This window comes from Camelus ferus, chromosome 1, assembly GCF_009834535.1.
Source record: "Camelus ferus isolate YT-003-E chromosome 1, BCGSAC_Cfer_1.0, whole genome shotgun sequence".
NCBI lineage: Eukaryota > Metazoa > Chordata > Mammalia > Artiodactyla > Camelidae > Camelus > Camelus ferus.
In genome coordinates, this window is record NC_045696.1 from 63,886,593 (window position 1) to 63,907,884 (window position 21,292).

Sequence of the window (21,292 nt, forward strand, 5' to 3'; positions counted from 1 at the left end):
GAACCAAACATTGCTCCTCTGTCTCCTCCACCCACTTCCCCCCCCAAAAAAAAGAAAAAGCAAAAGACACAGTGACAAAGTGACTAATAAGGCCAGACAGGTTGAGGGGCAAGAGTGGGGAGCATATCAACCAGATATAGGTGTAAAGAGGGCACTCACAGGGGGTGCTGGTGGCCTGCCCGGTAGTGAAGAGAGGATCCATGTAGGAGGGCAGTCAGTGCAGGGTGTTGAAGCACAAGCAGGATGAAAATGGTGTCTCTATAAAAGCATGGTCTGGCTTGGGGTGAGGAAGAGCCCTTGTGTGGGGTGAGGAAGGATGGGAGAGATGGCTGGCACAGGGTCACAGCATGAGCTCAGTAAAAAGAATTCTGTGAAGAAGGGCAACCTGGCACGGGATGTCAGAGCCTAGCTGAGGTGGAAAGGGTGTCAACACAGGGTGAGGCAGGCACTGTGGCGGGGGCCTGGAGTTGGGTGATAAGAACACTGGGTGAGAAGGATATTTATGCAATGAAGAGGACAGTGACAAATTTGGTTACACATAAGAGGATTGATCAAAATAAGTCAATATATTAAGGACACTTAGAGCCAGATTTCTCATCAGAAAAAGAAGTTACAAATATGGAAAAGGGAAAATCAGAATGAACTCTGTATTATTAGATTAAACTGCAAAGTACTGGTGTCAACTTATGGTTTTCAATATAGATATATACACAGGTGTAAATATGTGTAAATGCACGCAGGCAACGTACCTGTTCCCTAGCCCCACTGAGCGGGGGCACTCTAGCATCAATGAACTTATCTAGTTCCCAGCTCTTGATTTCTAAACATCATTCTTCAAAAAGGAAAGCTCGGTCAGGGAAAGTACGAGATGTGTACGAAACACCTTGTCATACGGAAGGACAATATTAGGACAACAGGTGAAACCAGGATGGAGTCTGAAAATCAGATGTAGTAATTTATCAGTGTTAACATCCTGACTTTGATGGTTGCTAGGAGAAAGTCCTTGTTTCTTAAAAACACACATTAACGTACTGTAAACTGATGGAGCTTCAAGTCAGCAACTTTCAAACAGCTCAGAGGGAAAAAGTTCTTTGTATACACTTTTCTATAAGCTTGAGATGAAATGGAGAAATAAATGGACATGGGGAAGGTGAAAAGGCAGTGAGGTGGCAGGCAGGGAGAACTACTTACTGAGGTCTTCGGCAAGCTGAACTCGTTTACCAGTTAGCAACTTAACCTTCTTCTCACTGTCTTCAGCAAAATCTTCCAATACTTCCTTAACATTTTTCTCTAATCGCCTGACTGTTGAAAGCAGATTAAAAAAACACGAGAAGCATCATGTTTATGAATGCACAAGAATGATACAATTAATGATAATCGAGAGTACGTTTTTGTTTTCTCATCACACTAAATCTGTTGTTAAGTTCAGACTTCTCACAGGGAGAAGCCTACCTGTTATGCAGTACTTCCATCAGCATGACACTAGTATGTATTCTCAGAGAAAGTCCTATTTTTAAAGGAATGCTTTAATGAAAGCACAGATTTCCCAAAAAACCTAAGTGATGCTTAGGTGTCCTTTCCTAACAGAGTTTTCATGTAATGAAGAAGGACTCTTGGTACATTTTATCTCCCATCTTTTTCAATTATGATTTATTTTCAGTCATATTTTAAGGGCAAATTAAAATTCTTGGTTTTTCTCATAAATCTACTTTTCAGGAAGTATTCTGGCATCCTTTTATTTAAAAGGAATGTTATTACTATTATTTTTGATGACAAATTAGAAAGTGGTCCCTCTGCGGCTTACCTTCAGTGTTTGTAAGTTGCTGTCGTAAAGTGTTTGCGGTGATAGCAAGCATGCGCTGTATTCGCCAAAAGAGGACAACATCATTGCACTCCAACTGAAATATTAGGTAAGTAAGATTACCAGGTGCAAATTTAAAAATGACAACCACAATCACAATCACATACAACCACTACAGTTAGTACCTATAGCCTAAGCTTTAATTTAAAAAAAAATCAGATTTACCTAATACATATATTCCTACTAGACGTAACCTACCAATTTTTTTCTACACAGGATCTATGAAATTCTGCTTGATTTGAGTTTTATCTTCCCCACAGCTATAGAGCTCTGTTTTGGTTCCAATGACAAAGCAAGTAAACTTTAGAAGTAGAGAATTTCATTACATTGTATACAAATAGAAGTTCACAGAATATACCCTTAATTTCTATTTAGTTTCAACTACCAATCATGTTATCTTAAATTTGTCCTTAGGTTAACTTTTTGAGTGTGCACTCAAGCCATTTTTGAAATTCAGTAGCATATGAAATTAAATTAATAAAATTTTTAAAAAGATGCTTTTTCTCTGGGTGAGGAGTAAAATAGGGGTAGAGGATTAAGAGGTACAAACTACTATGTATAAAATAGATAAGCTAGAAGGATGTATTGTACAGCACAGGAAACACAGCCAATATTTTATAATAAGTGGGGTATAATCTATGAAAATACTGAATCACTATGTTATATACCTGAAACTAATATGACATTGTAAATCAACTTTACTTCAATTAAAAAAAAAACTGTCATGTTCCTTTTTGAAAGAAAGAAAGCTTATTCTATACAGAGAGGTCTTTCCAACAATTAAAATTATGCAAAAAATGTGTATAATATAATTTAAACACAATTTTCTTTTAAGCTGCTGAAGTCTCAAGATCACTAATTAACAAGGCTTTTTCAGAAGGATATTTTAAAAAGCATTTCTGCTTGAAAGAAAATGCTCAAAATACATTAGTCTATCGCCACCTAGAGGTTACTTTGCAAAATGTGACATTAAGCTTTGTACAATCAGCCATTCCAAGAACTGTATACATTTCTTTTAAAGAATTATTTAAAGTAAGATTCCCATGATATAAAGAAAGAATTACAATATGGGAAAAGAGCATGATAAAAATGTATTACATTATGATTTCTACTATGCAAACAGATAGTTATTTTATATACATACACACAGCCATGTAGAGTTAAACAGATATATATAAAAATGTCAACTAAAATTACTTCTAGGTCAGGGGATTATAAGTTACTCTTTCTTTTTGCATTTTTTAAACATTTATTTATTCCATTTATTTTCCACAATGGGAATTTATTATTTTCTAACATAAAAAATTGTTTAAAAAAAAATCTTAAAAGTAGTTTAGAGCCTATTAATAGCACACAGTCTCAAAGGTACTGTGATGATATGCACGTAAAATGCAGTTACTACCAGAGTGATAAACATCTTTGGAAAAAAATGAGTTAGATTACTCTATAAATCACACATACTTTTTTTTTGAAGATCAAAAGACTTAAAATTAATGCTAAACCTCAAGCTTACTTTTAAGCAATTAAATAACTATCATTAAAAAAAAATTTCCTGTTTTTGGAAACCTTACCTCAGAATCTACAAAATGCCTCTGGTAGTAATAAAAGCCTCTTCGACAAAGATTACAATGGTTTAGGGCTGTTTTTAAGAAATGTCTTCTATAAACTTGGTGCCAAGTATCCTTAATCTAAAATTGGAAAAAAAAAAAAAAAAAAAAAAGGAAAGACCAAAGAGTTACTGTACAATCTCCGGGTTCATGAAACACATTCTGAAAAGTCATACAAAAAGTTTCTTTATAAAAGAGTTAATTAAAACCAATGGCAATATTGTTATTCTGCCAAACTTTTTTATCCATTAAAACTTGCAGTGTTTCTAACGAGCATTATTACTAATCACCTTGTAGAGTTGAGAAGGCGGGGATTCTCTTTCCCTGGTTAGAGGTAAGGTGCCCAAAGTAAAAAGAGGTTGTAATACTCATCTAAGGTCAGAGTTAGACTAGAAAGCTGGTCTCAGACCATGTCCATCAACCCAACAAATTATTAAAATTTGATTATTAAAATTCATTGTTACCACAGCAGTACAACCCCCACCACTTTACTACTATACAGTCTGTTAGTGTGTTTGAAGGTGTTTCACACCGTTGTCTTTTTTTGATCATGACAATGTTAAGAAAGTAGAACAAGTATCATCAACAGTACTTGACAGATGAGAAAAGGGGGCTGAGAGAGATTATACCAATTACTAAAGGCAGTATTACTAGCTAATGGAATGGAACTGCACTAGGACTGACACCTCCTGACATCTGATCCATCCACTATTCCTGTCACAGCACTGCACTACCTATTTTATAGCTTCATAAGCGGTGAGCATAGATTCTCTCGGAAGAAACCTGGTATCTTCCTGCTCACAGAAAGTGAGATATACAGCCAATCCACATCCTAAGATACGGGCAAACTCCCTCCTATTGTATTTACTCACAAAGTTTAAAAGCATCCAGCCGAACTTACTGTTAGTGAGAGCTAGGACCAATGTGGATAAATTAAATCTATATTCAACTAATAACTGCATCTAATCATTAGTTTTAATTTCATTTTCAATTCATAAACAATGAGATGTATTTTAACTGTTTCTTTTCACCAATTTTCTTTCCTTGTTCTGACCTCTGGTGGAATTTTAAGTAAGTATACTCATTTCTCAAGTACCGAAATATAAATGGTAAATAATTCTTAAAAGAATTTATGCATGGCTCTGAAATTTCTTATATAATTGTTCTCCCCACTAGAATTACTCTTCTAAATGGGTTTCACGTAAGCTAACTTTAGTACACTAATATCAAAATGAAGTTTTGATCCCTTATACCCTAACTAGGGAATACAGGCTCAGAAACAACTGCTTTGTTAAAATGTTCTCCAAATAAACATCATGAAGGTAAGCAAAAAGCAGTCTAAACTATAATTACTTTTATCCTGTTTATTGTAAACATGGAAAATGAGATGGAGCCCCAAATCATTAGCCAAATTACTCATACCTAAGGTATATCTGATTGAAAAAACATATATATAAATGAGCCAAATTTATGCACAATGTTTATTTTGTAATCTGAAACAACATAGCGTGGTGCAGAGATCTGGGTCTCACCCACCCTGGCCAGAAGTAACTGCTGAACCTGCCCAGATGCTTCACTTTTCTACGTCTCAAGTTCCCCATTTACAAATTAAAGCGTTACAGTTAAAAAAGCAATACTGAGAATAAAATTTCTACTCTTTCCACACTCAAAATGACAGAGTTCATATTGTTAGCAAAAGTACACATGACCACAGTCAAGTTAAGCACTTCAATATCTCAGGAACATATGAGAAGTAGTGACATTTTACTACAAGAAACAAAGATGAAGGAAGCACGTTCATGCTTCTCAGCAATGATTATTACCAAGCTTGGATCTACGTCTACTCCTCGGGACTCGAGGTTCTTCCGGACTGTAGTTATCTCATCACTGGCAAGGTAAGCTGGGTGCTCCTCATTACATTTCAACATCTTCTCCAATTCATTCTTGGTTTCATTGTGAACACACTTTAAAATGTTTAAAAGAGGACTGTGTTTAGATAGTTCATGATTTGGCACAATTATAAAAGCAGTCTCAATTTTTAATAAATATATTGCTTTTTCACAACAGGTGACAGCAGCTCTATCACAACAATCAGGAAAGGCCAGTGTACCCTGGCTGATGAATGCAGAACAACATGGACGTACGAGGGGCCAAGCGGGGGGGGGGATTAGCTCTTTTGTTGTATTTTACTTTTGCTGAGATGTTTCACTGTCGAAGACATCAGGCACCTGACTACGCACTTCCTTTCTTGAACTTAGGGTGTGATTTCAATCTAGGAAAAAGTACCCTGCACACACAGGAAGAGGTTATTTTCTATAAATGCCACTTATGTAAGAACCGATGACTGTAAGGACTTATACTTGTTGACATGTTCTTTTCTTGATATATTCAATATAAAATTCATAGTTTGATTTTTTTTAGAAAGTTTTTTCATTAAAAACTATTCTTTACTTCTGTGAGGTGCCCATCATTCTTAATTCACTTCCAGTCTCTATGATTATTTACAATATCTTCACCAAATGAGGAAAACACATACACATTAGTGATAGGTTTGAAAGCAAGATTCTTGTAGTGTCAAATTAAGTTTATCTTTTAATTTTTCCATCCTTCTTTCAAGATCGCATGGTAAAGAAACTAGCTTTGAAATGACTGATTAAGATACTACCACAGCACTTTGCCCTAAACTCTACCAAGCTATGGAATCTGAGTATTTATATAAACCCTTAAAACACAAATAAATGGCTTATAAATAGAACTACTAAATAATATTCTCTGAAAACATGACATAAGAAATTTAATAAAGAGAAATGTCACTGTTTCCTTAAACATTTGCTATTTGGCCAGAGACAGGAAGGAAATCTCTAAAGCGACAGTCTCCCAATCTTCCTGTCCTGTTTCACTCCCACCTGTCCCACCGCACTCGGTGTTTAGGAGAACAACACTCTCCCATCTATCCTGACCAAGATGTCCATTACTAGCAGCTCAGACAAGGTGAGAAGGGTTCAAAGGAAGGATTTTCTTAGAAAATAAAGGAAAAAGTAACCACACAAAAGCACAAAACAGTTTTCAGAACATGGATTTCTCATCTTTAACACAGGACAATCTTAAGTTTCTTTTCCTGCTAAATCCCGCTAACTCAAAAAGTAAAGGAACTGTCAGCTATGTAAATTCGCGGTGTGAGACCTAGGGATATCCTCAGCCCCTCAGAGAATCCTCTAGATACTACCAGTGGTTTTCAACTGGGAGTAGGAGGGTTAGAGAGTTAGAGAAGGAGAACTTGATTCAGTGAGTCTGACAAGAGACTGTTTTGAAAGAGAAAACAAAACAAACATATGCAAACCCCTCCCTCAGTGATTCTCCCGCCCCTCCCTCCACACTCCAAACCACCGCCTCTGCTCTAGTCAGCCTGGCTCTAACGCCTGCTGCCCTGAAACCCTGGGAGGAGCAGCTCTTCTCTGAAGGGCTTCCATGTTCCTCTTCTAGGCTACAGATCGTTGCACTGACCTTAAAACAAACTCCCCTGCTTCTCTTGAAGGGATCCCCTATGGGTTCAAGTTCCTGAGAAAAGTAACTTACAACCAGGAATCATTTCTCTCTGAGAGCGTCTGGCCTAAGCATATTTACTACTAGTTGCGGAGGCAAGTTCTGCCGTCATTGATTGTTCTAGACCTAATAGGCCTAATTTCACTAAGCCTTAAGAGTCAGACACCATTTTTCTTTGGAGTTTATCTGTCCTATACCAGTTCCTTCTAATCAATGCCTCTTCTTGTCTCAAAGTCAGAAATATCTGATGGATCTCCAAAAATTTTTTTTTCTGAAAGACTGGCTCCTTGCAGCCCATGTGTAGGGCAGAGATAATTGATGCACTCTGCACACAGGCAGGACCCAACCACTACCTCTGCCCACTTCTTTAGCTTCTCTTCAGTCTCTTAATGACTCATTTTTTCACAAAAATCATATCAGAAAAAGAGAGAAGAGGAAGGCTGTCCCCTCACAAATTAAGACAAACTGGGACTCACATCTGACAGAAGCTTATGAAACAAGAAATACATAAAACTAGAAAAAAATAGGGTGTTTGTTAGACAATTAACTCTCTATTTAAAATGAAAATAAAACAAAAAGAAATAAAGAAGAAAATAGGAATGATATGTAATTTGGTAATTTTTCATTCTCTTTATCTGCTCTCTCTCAATATTTCCGTATCTTGGTCTCTTTTCTCTAATGGATTCAAGGAAGGAAGAAAGGACAGTGAATTGGATGCTAACTCTTCTTATTCATTACTTCCTTCATTTAGGGATTTTGATTCTACACTCTCTTTACACTATTCTATTTGAGGAATTAATGTAAAAAACAGTTACTGGTGTAAGAATCAATGCTAGATGGGAAAAGAAGCCATAACAATAAAGAAAGAACAAAAAGCAGGTGGAATTTTAATGATTACACATTTTCCTTCTATTTACTCATTTGTAAAGTTACTAATACTTGCCTTTACCACTTTGTTTTTATAAAGTGCTCATTAAATGTTAATAAACATTAATAAATAAGTGAATGAATTCTATAATTCTACCTCTGTCTGAATTTTTACTACTTACTTTGTGAACATAGGAGCAAAAAATGCAAAAGAATAAAATAATCCGAATATACTATAGAAATATCCAGAGATAATATTAATAGAATAAGATAAAAAAGTCATTGTATCTTTTATTCTAATCACATTCTTTCCACATCTTCTGAAATCCTTGTCATTTTTTTTTTTTGTTGTTCATAACCTTAACCTTCATTTTACCTCAAATAGGACAATGAAATGAACAAAGTAATCAACCACAAAGGGGCATATTTCATCTCCCTTTTCTTTTAATAACACAGCTATCTCGTTTGTTTCGAACTTTCTTTTGTGGTTTACTGTTTATTCTAAAGATTTATTATATTTTAGAAAGGCTGACATAAAGCATCTGAAATAACTAAGTTTGGTCTAAGGCATACAAAGGTTGTATCTTAATGCCTGAATTAAAATGATGAGGATTTGTTTGCTTTTACCTGTTCTTGGGTTCGATTCTTCCAGTACAACCATCTCTTTTTCCAATCTGGACCCACCATATTTTCAATTGCATTTTCGGCTAGAAAAATTTTTTAAAAATTAATTCATCATGAATTTTATCACTTACCAAGAACATAAATGATAACTAATGCTGTCTTGCTTTCGTAACTGTTTCAAAATGCTATATCAATACAAAGTCAGCTGAAATTTTTAAAAACTGTATTATTGAAATGTAAATGTATAAGAATCATGTATGTTTAGAATCTATGAAAAATACAATTGCTTATAAAGTTCCCATAAGTACAGTAGCAAACACTAAAATAGTCTGAATCACAGCTTTTAGAATATGAGCACATATAGCATGTGTCCAATTCAATAATATTTAAGAATAGTTTATAAGCAGTTGACTGAAAAATTCCACAAATAATATTTAACTAGAATATTTATGACCAAGACCCTGAAATGGAATTTTTTTTTTTAAACCAATGTTCACTAAGGTTAATGACTCTGTCTCCACTGGGAATACTCAAAACTCAATAACCCATGTCCCTACTTACTATCCTTGAGACGAGCCTGAAGAGCCTCTTCCATAAAATAAATAGCTGCATCCCACTGCTGCTTATCAGATATGGACCGGTCTTCCAACGCATTGTGTTGAATAACCCGCTGAAATAACAAGGAAAGAAAAACCTCTATTTTAACTTACCATTTTAGTAATTTTTATTCAAACTGACAGCTTAGCAAATATCCAAAAATAACAGATGTATCTACAACAACATAAAAGTATGTCCCTCCCACACAAATGTAGGAGGTCTTATTATCTGTCTGCTTATCACCTTTTTGTCTAAAAAATAAATAGTGGAGATTTTCTCCTAGCCCAAATTAAATGAATTCACTATCTATAAGACAGTCAGGTGTGGGTGGGTGGGTGGGTGTGTGTGTGTGTGTGTCTGTAGAATTTCATACTTAACTACATAAAATTATACCCTAGAACCTTGATATTCAGGAGCTAGGGATTCAGATCATGTCTACTGTTCCCTTTTGCCATTATGACCTGTGTTAGCATTTTCAAAAAAAAGAGAAGAGGAAAAAAAAGCAATAACCATTATCTGACTGTGAACAGCAATGAAAAATGTAATGGAAGGAAGCTTAAAAGGTCTAGACAACCATAAGTAAATGTTAGTTATTTATTATAAGAAAATTGGTCTCCAAATGTTATAAATATCGAACAAATGAATGAAAATGGCACCATTCTCTCAGAAATCTTAAAGCATTTGACAAGAATGAATAATGTTTTCAAATATGAAGACAAACATTTCTTCAAAAAAATTATAATTACCATCAGCCTATAGTGAGATACGCATTTTCCTAGAAAACTACTCAATCTTATCTTTCAACAGGATCTCTCATAACTGCGCAGAGCAGGTGCTTAATAAGGTTTGATTATGGTGATGAGAACATTCTACGTAACAAAAGATTTATCAGGTAGTAGAGGTCAGGAGCCAGGTTTTGTAATTAGAGTGGGGCTCATATCCCAGCTTTGTCAATAACAGTAACAGAACTGCTTAAGAACTAAATAAAATAATGCTTACAAAATACATAGCAGAGTTTCTGGCACCTCGTAAGCACTCAATATATGGTAGTTAGCATTACGATTTTAGAATTCTAACATTTTATGACTCAACTCCGCTGAAAACCAATTCATCTAATTCCCACTGTTACCAATGAGAAGCAGCTATCCATAGTTTAGGCCCATGTAAATTTGGTGGAAGTTTATAGAAAACTGTTTACTTTGAGGTCTGACTTTTTTTTTGAAATGATAGCCAAGAAAGAAATAGCAGAGGATGATTTTAGAAGGGCAGAGAAATGTCAAAGGGCCTATTACATTTCATAAACCTATTTCTTTCCTTCATTATTTTCAATTCAGAAGATAATTTAGCCATATAAAAAGTCTATAAAGGAATATCAATTTGAGAAATTATATAAAAATATGAGGCTGACACCCTAATATACAAACGACATACTAAGCTGTCCTCTGCAAAATCATTCCACTTGTGGCGTTTAATACTTTCTTCCTTAACAGCCTCTTTAAGTTTATCAAATATGTCATCATGCTCTTTTCCTTTTGGTTCTGTCATGAAGCGGGAAAATTCTTCTTGTAGGGTCTCCCAAGCAACCTAGAATTATTAAAAAGAAAAAAACTGTATTTATACTGCATACTTTTATTTAACGTGTAACAAGAAAAATAAGCACGTGAATGTAAGCCAAACAGATGTGACAGATCAGTTTATCAGAAGTGATAAATCAGTGTACCAGAAAACACATGTGATGTATAACTGAATCACTATGCTGTACACCAGAAATTAACACAACATTGTAAACTGACTATACTTCAATTAAAAAAAAAACACATATAAAATCATGTTTTTAAAAAAAAAGTAGCAAATATAAACTCTGGCCTAAAGGGCTCATATTGGTAGCTGGCGGGATAGATTTGGCCTCCTGACATGTTTTGCTACACATACACAGTGTCTTTAATTTTTAAAAATTAGTAACCAATATTTAAAACCTGAGAGACTTTATATAAAATCTGCGTTTCCAGCCTCTTCCGAACTATCTAGCAGCACTGGGCCCATGTTTTCCTGCACAGCACCACCCACTGGAGCCCAACAGGAGCTGCCCCTCCCGAGAAGGTCCGCACCCCATGGTGGCCGCCAGACTCAGGTCATCCAAACATCTGAGTTTGCCTGCTTCTGCCACACTGTAACAAGTTGCAAATTTCTTAATGATTTAATCTCTCACATCTCTGCCTTTATACAAATAGATGAAGTAATGTGTCAATACTTTTAAACATAGTTGAGTATTACTCAGCCTTGCATTACTGCTAACTCCCAACTATCTGATAGTGTCGAAAGCAATTAAGAACTAAACCTACTTAGGATTAAGTGGATTAGTTAATGCTGTGTTTTTTATTTGCCCCTTCTCATTTTAAACATTAAGAAATTATGGCATAAAGAAAGGTGACTGTCCAAGAACACAGGGAAGTATTAAAATTAGTTTCTTGACCCTCAGCAGGTTCATGTCTTTCTACCACACCTAGGGGAGGGAGAAAGCAGCAGGAGACAAAGTCACTTGCCATTTTTGCGATCACTTCCACTGCTCGAACCTTAGGATGTGAAAATATGATGCTATCATGGGACAGGGCCCAGAAAAATGTCAGGGCCAGTGGTGAGGAGTGCTGGTGACATGGTGGTGGCAGCTCTCTAATTACTTCAGGGGTAAATGTGTCAAGAACTGACCAGGGGTCAGCAACATGCAGCTTAGGTAGAACAGCTGTTAAGAGTTCTTAGAAAAAGAGGCTTGAGGGAATTGAGATCAGAGGTGAAGAAGCAAGGACGGGAGCAGAACAGGAAAGGGGTGAAAAACACCTGAATAATTAGACACTGACATTTTGTTTCTAAGGTAGGTATGAACAACAAAATTATTTTTAATGTGGATTCTTATTTTGTGAGCAACCTCACACAGAAGTACAGGACACACTGACTCTTATCCACAACAACCAGTCTTCAGAGTGATTTGAGAGGCAAGATCAACCTGGATGATGATGATCATCATCATAACAGCAGCTGACATTCACTGAGTGGTTACTATGGACCAGGTACTGTCAAAGTATTTTACATATGTTAACCCCTTGTAACAATCTGTGCCATAGGCAACAATTTTGTCCCTATTTTATAGATGAGGAAACAAGAAGCATATTAAGCAAATAGCCCAACGATAGCATACACTTATGAACAAGATACACGGGTAACAGAAATGCATTCTCTAAGGGACTTTCTTAAAATTCTTAGTCTAACCTGGTAGGGTCCTAACTAAGAAAATAATTATTTAAGTAAAATTGAGCCCTGCAGAAAAACCAACAAATGAATTGTTTCATCCATTAGCCATTCTCCTTATGGAATCTCTATCTGCAGAGGAAGTTCAAACAAATTTTGCTGGTTTTGTTAAAAGCTACCTTTGGAAGGACAACCAATACCCTCAGACCAATACCATATCAATTAGTAAATTTTGTTTTTTTAACAGTCGTAACTGGTAACAGCATTACGGTTAATCCCAGCACAGATATTAGGAAAAGAATAAAAGGAGCATAAGGACCAAAAAGAAAGATAGTGACTGCGATGGGAATAAAACCTAAAATTCACAGCTCCTACTCCCTTCAGATAATGCTTCTTACCCATTTAATTAAATTATATCCTAACCTCGACTGCTTTATTAGGAAGCTGCTTATCGGTCCACTGTTTAAGTTTGATATCCACTGTAGTATTAAAAGTCCCTGAATTCATGGTCTGTGCAGCTGGAAGATAGATGTTTTCAATCACATGAGTTGATACTCTTTCCCACAAAGACTGCTGAAGGATTTCCTCCCTGAAATTAAAAAAGAAAAGTTCCAAGAACACTACATTCAAATATAACATTGTTTTTATAAACAGCTTTATTGAAGCATCATTAACTCACAATAAATTGCATATACTTAAAATTTTGATGAAAGTACACACCTGTACATCACCACAATAAAGATAATGAACTTATGCATCATCCTCAAAAGTTGTAGCCATTGGATCTGTTTTTTGTCACTACAGATTAGCTAATGTTTTCTAGAATTCATACAACATGTACTCTTATTTCGTCTGATTTCTTTCACTCAACGTAATTATTTTGAGATTCACCCATGCTACTGTGTATATTAATACTTCACTTCTTGTTTCGTGAGTAATAGTCCATTGCATGAATCTGTTTATTTATTCACCTGCTGATGGACATTTGGGTTGTTTATGGTTGTTGGCTATCATCAGTAAAGCTGCTATGAGCATTCATGTACAGGTCTTTGTGTGATACATGCTCTTAATCCTCTTAGGCAAATATCTAGGAGTGGAATGGCTGGATCATATGGTAATTATATATTTAACTTTTTAAGATACTGCCAAACTGTTTTCCAAATTGGCTGAACGATTTTATACTCCTACCACAGAGTATCAGAGTTCTAGATCTTCCACATCTTGCCAACATTTGGTATGATTAGCTGTGTTCATTTTAGTCATTCTAATAGGTTTATAGTGGTATCTCGTTATGGTTTTAATTTGCATTTCCCTAATGACTAATAATTCCAAGCAAATTTTCATGTGCTATTTACCTAATATTAATACACACTTTATACACGTTGACTGTGAAGTGGAGTCCAAGACTGTAAACTTCTTGGTACGATTTTAATAATTTATCAGACCACAGCACAAAGCACAGAGATGCTAACAGATATTGCTAGGTAAAACTGTGCAACACTGCATGATAATATAAAAGATGCAAAATCAAGTTGAAAATACTACCTTAGAGGACATCTTACAAGAATACAGTTCTCTAAATAGAAAAAAGACAACTATTTCAATCAAGAAAAAAAGAAATCTCAAGAAAATATTTATTTGGCTTCTCCCAAACTAATCTCTACTGCAACATAATACTACAACACACAAAAACACCCTGTTTATCAAGTGATCAGTCTTAAGAGTAACCTCCACCTTTTGGGATGTAGCCACAAAGCTCAGGGTAGCAGAAACACCTCTTCTATCCAAAAGCCAAACTGCACTTTCCTTGGGTGAGAGGAGTCAACATTCCCTCATAGATAAGATTGCTTGTACTCACCCAACGTTTTGTGTAAAATTAAGTCTACTGAGTCAATGAGCTTAGCTGCTGGCTTTCCCTTGCTAATTTTCAGTGTCTTTTTCCCTGACAACCAGGAAGTGGAAGAGTATGGGAGGGAGGACAAAACAGGTGAAGATACAGAGGTACAAACATCCAATTATAAAATAAGTCATGGTGATGTAATACCAACATGAATAATATGGCCAATAATATTGTAATAATTTTGTATCAGGACAGATGGTATCTAGACATCTTGCCATGATTGTTCCATAATACATGCACATGTCAAATCACTATGTAGTATACTGAAACTAACATAATACTGTATGTCAACTATGTTTCAATAAGAACAAATGGAAGGAAGAAAGGAAGGAAGGAAGGAAGGGAGGGAGGGAGGAAAGGAGAGAAGGAAGAAAGGAAGGAAGAAAGAGTATGAGAATAGGATACACCACTGAGGACAAGAAGGATCAAGTCAATGGTATTAATGACAGATAATGGGATAATTTTAAGAACAAGATGGAAGGAAAGAAGCTTATCAGGGCCATCCGTTCAGATACAATTTTCAAAAAGATGAACAAAAGATCAGGATCCAGCCTCTGACCACTATGGCCTTTTGCTGCTCCTGCCTCAGAACACACATGGTCTGTTACCTCTTCCTAGGAGTCCGTGGGACAGGAATCCACAATTCAGACTCCCCTTCAAGGAGATCATAACAAAACCCCAGACCACCAAATCCTGACAAGCCTTAAGTAACTTTCTCAAAGGAGGCTGCAGCTTCCCAATCCACCACAGGCAGCTGCTGTCACCTATCCTTACCCGGGCTCACTCACCCTTTCATCACCAAGCTGCTGTCCTCTGTCCAGGCTCCCCTGCTTCCCTCCATCACAATAACTTTTCTTGTGCCCTCAGTATGTTATGAAACCCTGTTCCATAACAAACAACGATTTTACACTCTCACTCTTTCTCCGCTCCTTGCATCTTTAATCCTCTCCTGACTCTCCCTTACAGGCAGTCACTGTCCTTGAATCCTGATGCCTGAAAGCAAGAATTAGTTGAACGTGCTTCAGAGTTAGGAAGTGGAAGCTATGTTCTCCTCACCCGACAATCTCTCTTCCAGACCATTTGTCCTCAACTTACAGCAGCCGATTTCCCCAGTATGTGTTCTACGTGATTGTGGACTTCTTCCCTATCCTAACCTAAGTTTTGCCATCATCCAGGGATAAATTCCACTAATACACAAAATACAATTGCCATTATAGTTCTATTTATTACCTTCTTTTTCTCCCAAACCTTACCTACCTCCTTTTTAATTAAATTTTTTCAAAACGGAATTTTTTCTTTTAAAGTGGAAAACTTACTCCATGTAACAATTTCAACCAACACAGAAAAAGTAAAAAATCCTCCATAATTTCTCTTTCACTAGATGACATCAAGTCACAGCTTAATTTATCATTAGAAAGTTAATGCCTACATTACTATTTGTGTGTATTTACACAGGTGGATAATTACACATACTGTTTAATAAATACAATAAAAAAGTATATTGTTCATAGTTTTCCATGTCAACAACCTATTATTTTTCAATGGGTCCGCAGTAATACACTCCATGGATAAATCAACTATTATATAATTCCAAATAGAAACATAAGTGTTAATTTTTTTAACACTTAAAAACAAAACCATGGTGAAGATTCTTATGCGTTCATCTTTTGTCAAAAATATCTTCATTTCCATAGAGTTCTAGCAGCATAATTACTGGATACAGATGTACTCAGTGCTTAACTAACTCCTCTTCTACATTACCTGCCAATCACTAAATCCTGTCAATTCTATCCTCTAGGTAACCTCTCAAATATCTCAAAACTGTCTCCCCTTCTCCATCTGCACAACCACAGTTCAAGTTCAAACCACCATTGCTTCTCATCTTGATTATTTCAACAGCCAGCTGTCTCCTTGCTCAGTTTTCCCTGCCTGTATTCCACTTTCCTTACTACAAAGATCCTTCTGAAATGCAAATGTGACTTAAAACTCTTCATTGACCCTTACTGCTCATGGGATAAATCCCAAGCTTCTGAACATGACATGTAAAGCCCTTAATCATCTATTCCTGGTTTATATCCACTATTTCATCCCCTCCTCTTGCCTCCTTCTATGCTGAAGCCATAGGTAACTATTCAGTTACCTATGCCACCTTTCTTGGTCTCTGCAATATTCTGGTCACTGCCTTTTACCCAGCACCTATTCACTCTTTAAATCTCAGATTATGATATAAGAAATCTGAGGGCACTTAACTGTGCATTCCTATTTTCCTTTCATTCTTCTAACTTCAACAAAATAAACTTAATACTTTATCAAAAATTGTATGCATAGCACAATATTATTTTTTTAAAGTGTATTTCTACAAGTCCAGCCAGCTATCCTTCTAAATGACATGGAAAAAAAGATCTGACTATAATGGTGGTCACATAGTGTTAATGATGTATCATTATCTCCTGCTTAGTGTCCACAATCAACTCCTAATGAGCAAGTGTATTGTGTGAAAATGTTGAGCCTATTTCTCACTATAATGAAGCATATGTCAAATCTAAACCTCCCATAACCTTCTAAAAATATAACTGAAGTATTGTAGAATGACAAAATGCCTGTAACACTGTTTTCATATCACCAACTACAGATCAAACAGTCCTGTCACTTAAATAATTATAAACATCTTAGGCATGCATCCTAAAATGTCACATAAGGCATTATGCAGCAAAAAGATACTACATAAGACATCAACTATGTCATAAAAATAAAACATTTTGGATACAATGCAGTTGAAATCAATGTGGCTCAAACAGCTAAAATTAGGACCTGCTATTTTGATCTATGTATTAAGTGATAGAGTCTGGGAGGAAAAAAAAAAAGTGGGGCGTTGGGGGGCGGGTAGGAAAGTGATGAAAAGATCCAGCAGCTTAAAGAATAAATCTCTGGCAGCCAGACATCCTAGTTCTCTTCCCTTGCCTTTTCAATAGCCAATCTGGTAACATAGGTTTCTTAACCCCTCACAGTTCCCTTCAGTCATCCATGTGTTAGGTAAATTAAATTTATCTTTAAGGCTCACTTGAGTGTATGCATACTTTGACTTCAGACTTGCTCTGTCCAAAGAAAACTAACCATTTCCACCTGATAATGCCAAATTCTCCCATAAAGAGCATTATTGTTACAGTTTACAAATCACTTTTTCTGTACATTATCCTTATACAACCTAGTAAGTAGTATTACATTCATTCTGTGTGTGTGTGTGTGTACATATACATACACACACACAACATATATATACATCTCTTGCAGACTTCAAATGCTGGTTGATTTTCAGAAAACCACAGAACTAGCTTAAAATACAAATAATAACAAAGATAACAAGTTGCTTTGTGTATGTGTATATATGATTAGTCAATCAACAAATACAGGTAAGACCAGAATTCCTTTTGGATAAGGAGAAGAGATTAAAACAGGAAAATTTTAACCACTTGAAGAGAGAAAAGGGTTCACCACTGAGGAAAAGTTAAGGAAACTAGTGACACTCAACAGAAATCTAAGGACTGGACACTACTGTCTCCAGTCAATTTTGATAACCTTCAACTGAGCAAACAGAAGAGTTACAGAAAATATTTATAGTGAATGGTAATAAGGATAGTTCTGCTTTAAGAAAAATAAATTCTTAAAATATTACATATTTCATTAGACATTTTATGTACAAGGAATTTGATAATTAAAATATGATTATAAAACTTTCAGTGCTATTTATATATAGCATGCTTGAGGTACATGGAACCTATTTTGGTTAGTGTGCTATTCCAACAAATTAAGGAATGCCAATATTTACATAAAACAGGTGGAAGGTGATAGCTTGCCTTAAAAGCAATTTTTGCATGAGTATTTTTCAAAAGGATGCATTTACTTGCTATTTAAAAAAAATCTTAAATAGAATTCAATTTCAAATGTAATCTGTACAAAACATATCAGGCAGATCTTACCAAAAGCACCAGTGTTCTTATGCAGATATGAGAATTTGAAAACAATACGGTCTTCTCTTTAACAAATCAATTTTCACTGTAGATTTGTTCTCTATGTGTAATTCAACTAGAGCAACCACTTTTGACAGACTGATATTTATCTAAATCACAATTTGATAAAACTTTTACCTAAATGATTTTACAGAAATAAAAATTATGTATTTATTAAGTATAAAGTAAAGAAAAGCCTAAGACAAATCAAGACTTAAAAAGAGCATGGAGAATGCTATCTTTCAGAATGTCTCTTCTCAGAGATATTTAATAAGTGCAAAATTTATTACAGTTAAAATATTTGATTGGTTACTGATTAGATTTTACAGGAAGACATACTTCTCTGCTCTTGCCTGTTTACTAAGTGTTTGGGGGGATAAGTGAAGGCTACAATAAATCACTGCTTTATTGATCTAAATTTTAGTATTCCATTATAATTTATATAGTAAAGTCTTTGAGAAAAGGTCAAATACTCACCAATGTTTTGGTGTAACCTGGCTCAGACTGATAACTTCATCGAGGATTTCATTTTTAGCTTTTTCAAATAGTTCATTCTAGGCAATACAGATACATGTAAGATTCTCATAAGTTAGTCAATTTGCCGCGCCATGTTTTTCAGACATTAACTAAAAGGAAGGCCTCTGACAGGATTCTGGCTGGGCTTAGGTTTGAAGCATGCATGACCAGCAAGTAACGCTCCTCTCTTCCAGTCTCTTTTTTAGGAATGTCAATATTCAGGTTAAGACAAAGAAACTGACACAAACATCTATCTTATTCAGCTAATTCTGAATACAGTTTTTCACGTAACATTTGTTCAGTTAAGTTTTTCACATGACAAATGTTATGTGATAAAGTTATCAATACATATTAATTTACTGTATTAGTAATAGTAAGTTGATGTTGTGTTTTACAATTGATGGCATTTTAAGATCAAGGAAAACCAATACATAAGTCCCACTAACAGAGTATATTTCTCCATAGGAAACAGAGAGAAGGTAAAAAAGATGTTGCACAATTTTTAAAAGTTTACATTAAATATGTTAATGTGATAAAACTCTTAAAGAATATTCTTCACCTTCTCAGAGAACATTTTTAAACACTTGTTTTGACAGCCTATGATTACTAATTCTTTTATTATTATGTAACAAATAATTTAAATTATTGTAGAAGTGACAACTGCTCCTGGAAATGCAACCTTGCTGTCCTGAATCAGTAATCGTGGTCAAAACCAAAACAATTTCGATTACCAGATTTTGCTTTACATAAATTTTGTTACAGCACAATATTAAACTAGGTATATACAAAATACACAAGGTACACAAAGATTACCCGGTCAAGTTCTCGCAGGCGAGGATAGTTATTCTTCCACTCCGTTTCAAGGTTAAAACGTGTTGCTGAGGAAGAAGGAAAGATGCTCAAGTTTGGGGATTCTCTTCCATTCCAGATGCAGTAGTTAAAGACTACCTCACAAATCTTCTGTATTGACTCAATTTCTGAGTGTGACCCTGTAAGTTCCTGAGTACCCTGGGCTCTTAATATCTGAATTGCATTACTGCAACAGTTTTCCAGACTAATCTCCTTGACTTTAGTCTCTCCATTTTCAAGCCACAAAGCACATAGCTGAAGCAATTTGGACAGTTGCTAAGAACGTGGACTCTGAAGTCACATCACCAAGATTCAAATCCTGGGTCTATTATCTATTACTGTTTGATGCTGGGTATGTTACTTAGGTAAGTTATTCTGTGCCTCAGTTTGTTCTTCTGTAAAATGGGAATTATATTTACAAGGTTGGTGAGGGACTCAATGGGATAAAAGGGTAGAATTTCCTGATGAGAAAAGGGAAGGAAGGTATACTCTCATCAAATGAAACTATGGAAGCAAGCAAAGCCTTGGGACAGGAAAGTGTGGGATTCAGGAACTAGTACAATGGAGCTGAAGCACATTAGCTGCTCTGCTTCCCAACACATTTCCTCTCTTCCCTCTCAAAAGGGGGACCCTGAGTTCTCCATAGTTTACTAGGCTCTTTCTCCTAAACTCTACTGCAAACTTCGTAATGTGCTCCTAGCAATGTCTCTTCTGGAAGGGAAAATCCTGCTCCTGTACAACTGAAAATCATATTTTTCCATTTCCCACATACTGTCTTACTGTAAATAAACTAAAAAGCAACTGTTAAAGAGAGTAAAGAATCTGATGGATGCCTAAGATTATCAGCTAATAAAATATCTAAATTTGACAGCTTACTTTAAAACCCAACTTACCCTTGAAACTATCAGCCTGTTGTTCAACTGACTCTCGTACCATTTTCCAAAAGCAGTCTGACACAGCAAGGCTTAAATTTCTTGTAGTCACCTGGTGTGCCTTTAGCATGCTTGTTCTATAAAAAATAGCCAGAGCAAAAGTATATTGAAGTGGTAGAAAGCACAATACTAACATCAGGTTTGAGAATGTGCTTGTTATAATGAGAACAGCCCTACTTAATCACGTTATACTAGGGATGGCCAATAAACCTTCTGTGATGAAGAAAGTATTCTGTATCTGTGCTGTCCAATATGGTAGCCACTAGCCACATGGGGATATTGAGCCCTTGAAATGTGTGGCTAGTGTAACTGAGGAGCTGGTTTTAATTTTATTTAATGTTAACTAATTTAAAGTTAAACAACCACACAAGGCTAGTGACCACTGTATCGGACAGCACAGTTCTACACACTTGCCAGCTCCCACCCCAACAGACAATACTCAAGACTGTGTAAGAGGACTACCCTGATTTACTATACTAACACAGAGGCAAACACACTTTTCCAGTTCAAAAGACTCTCTACATGTCATAACGTTTTAAAATTCAGTTGCCCTTTAGCCTTTCCTTTTTGCTTTTCTGTCAGTATCTCATTTCCTGTTATTTTCTGTCAATACCTATTTAAGAACATCCCTTTGACATCCCCAACTCCAACTTCCCCCAATACTGTAAAAGAAATATATATGTGTATTTAAAAATATAAGCGATTAAAAAAATCACTTTATAGTGACCTTTGGGGGGGGGCCCTCT

General features: G+C 35.7%; 1 protein-coding gene across 4 annotated transcripts in view; it reads right to left on the minus strand.

Moving 5' to 3' along the window:
• The window catches only part of OPA1 (OPA1 mitochondrial dynamin like GTPase), an 83,420-nt gene that overhangs the window by 24,227 nt on the left and 37,901 nt on the right, over positions 1-21,292 (minus strand). For all 4 annotated transcript variants that reach the window (XM_014554412.2, XM_006178955.3, XM_014554413.2 and 1 more), the window contains 11 exons: positions 20,508-20,623; positions 19,579-19,643; positions 18,727-18,803; positions 12,766-12,931; positions 10,531-10,683; positions 9,064-9,172; positions 8,506-8,585; positions 5,292-5,432; positions 3,433-3,549; positions 1,805-1,898; positions 1,192-1,302 (listed from right to left, as the gene is read on the minus strand). In XM_014554412.2, coding sequence (XP_014409898.1) covers positions 1,192-1,302; positions 1,805-1,898; positions 3,433-3,549; positions 5,292-5,432; positions 8,506-8,585; positions 9,064-9,172; positions 10,531-10,683; positions 12,766-12,931; positions 18,727-18,803; positions 19,579-19,643; positions 20,508-20,623 — 1,229 coding nt within the window. The remainder of the gene's footprint in view (positions 1-1,191; positions 1,303-1,804; positions 1,899-3,432; positions 3,550-5,291; positions 5,433-8,505; positions 8,586-9,063; positions 9,173-10,530; positions 10,684-12,765; positions 12,932-18,726; positions 18,804-19,578; positions 19,644-20,507; positions 20,624-21,292) is intronic.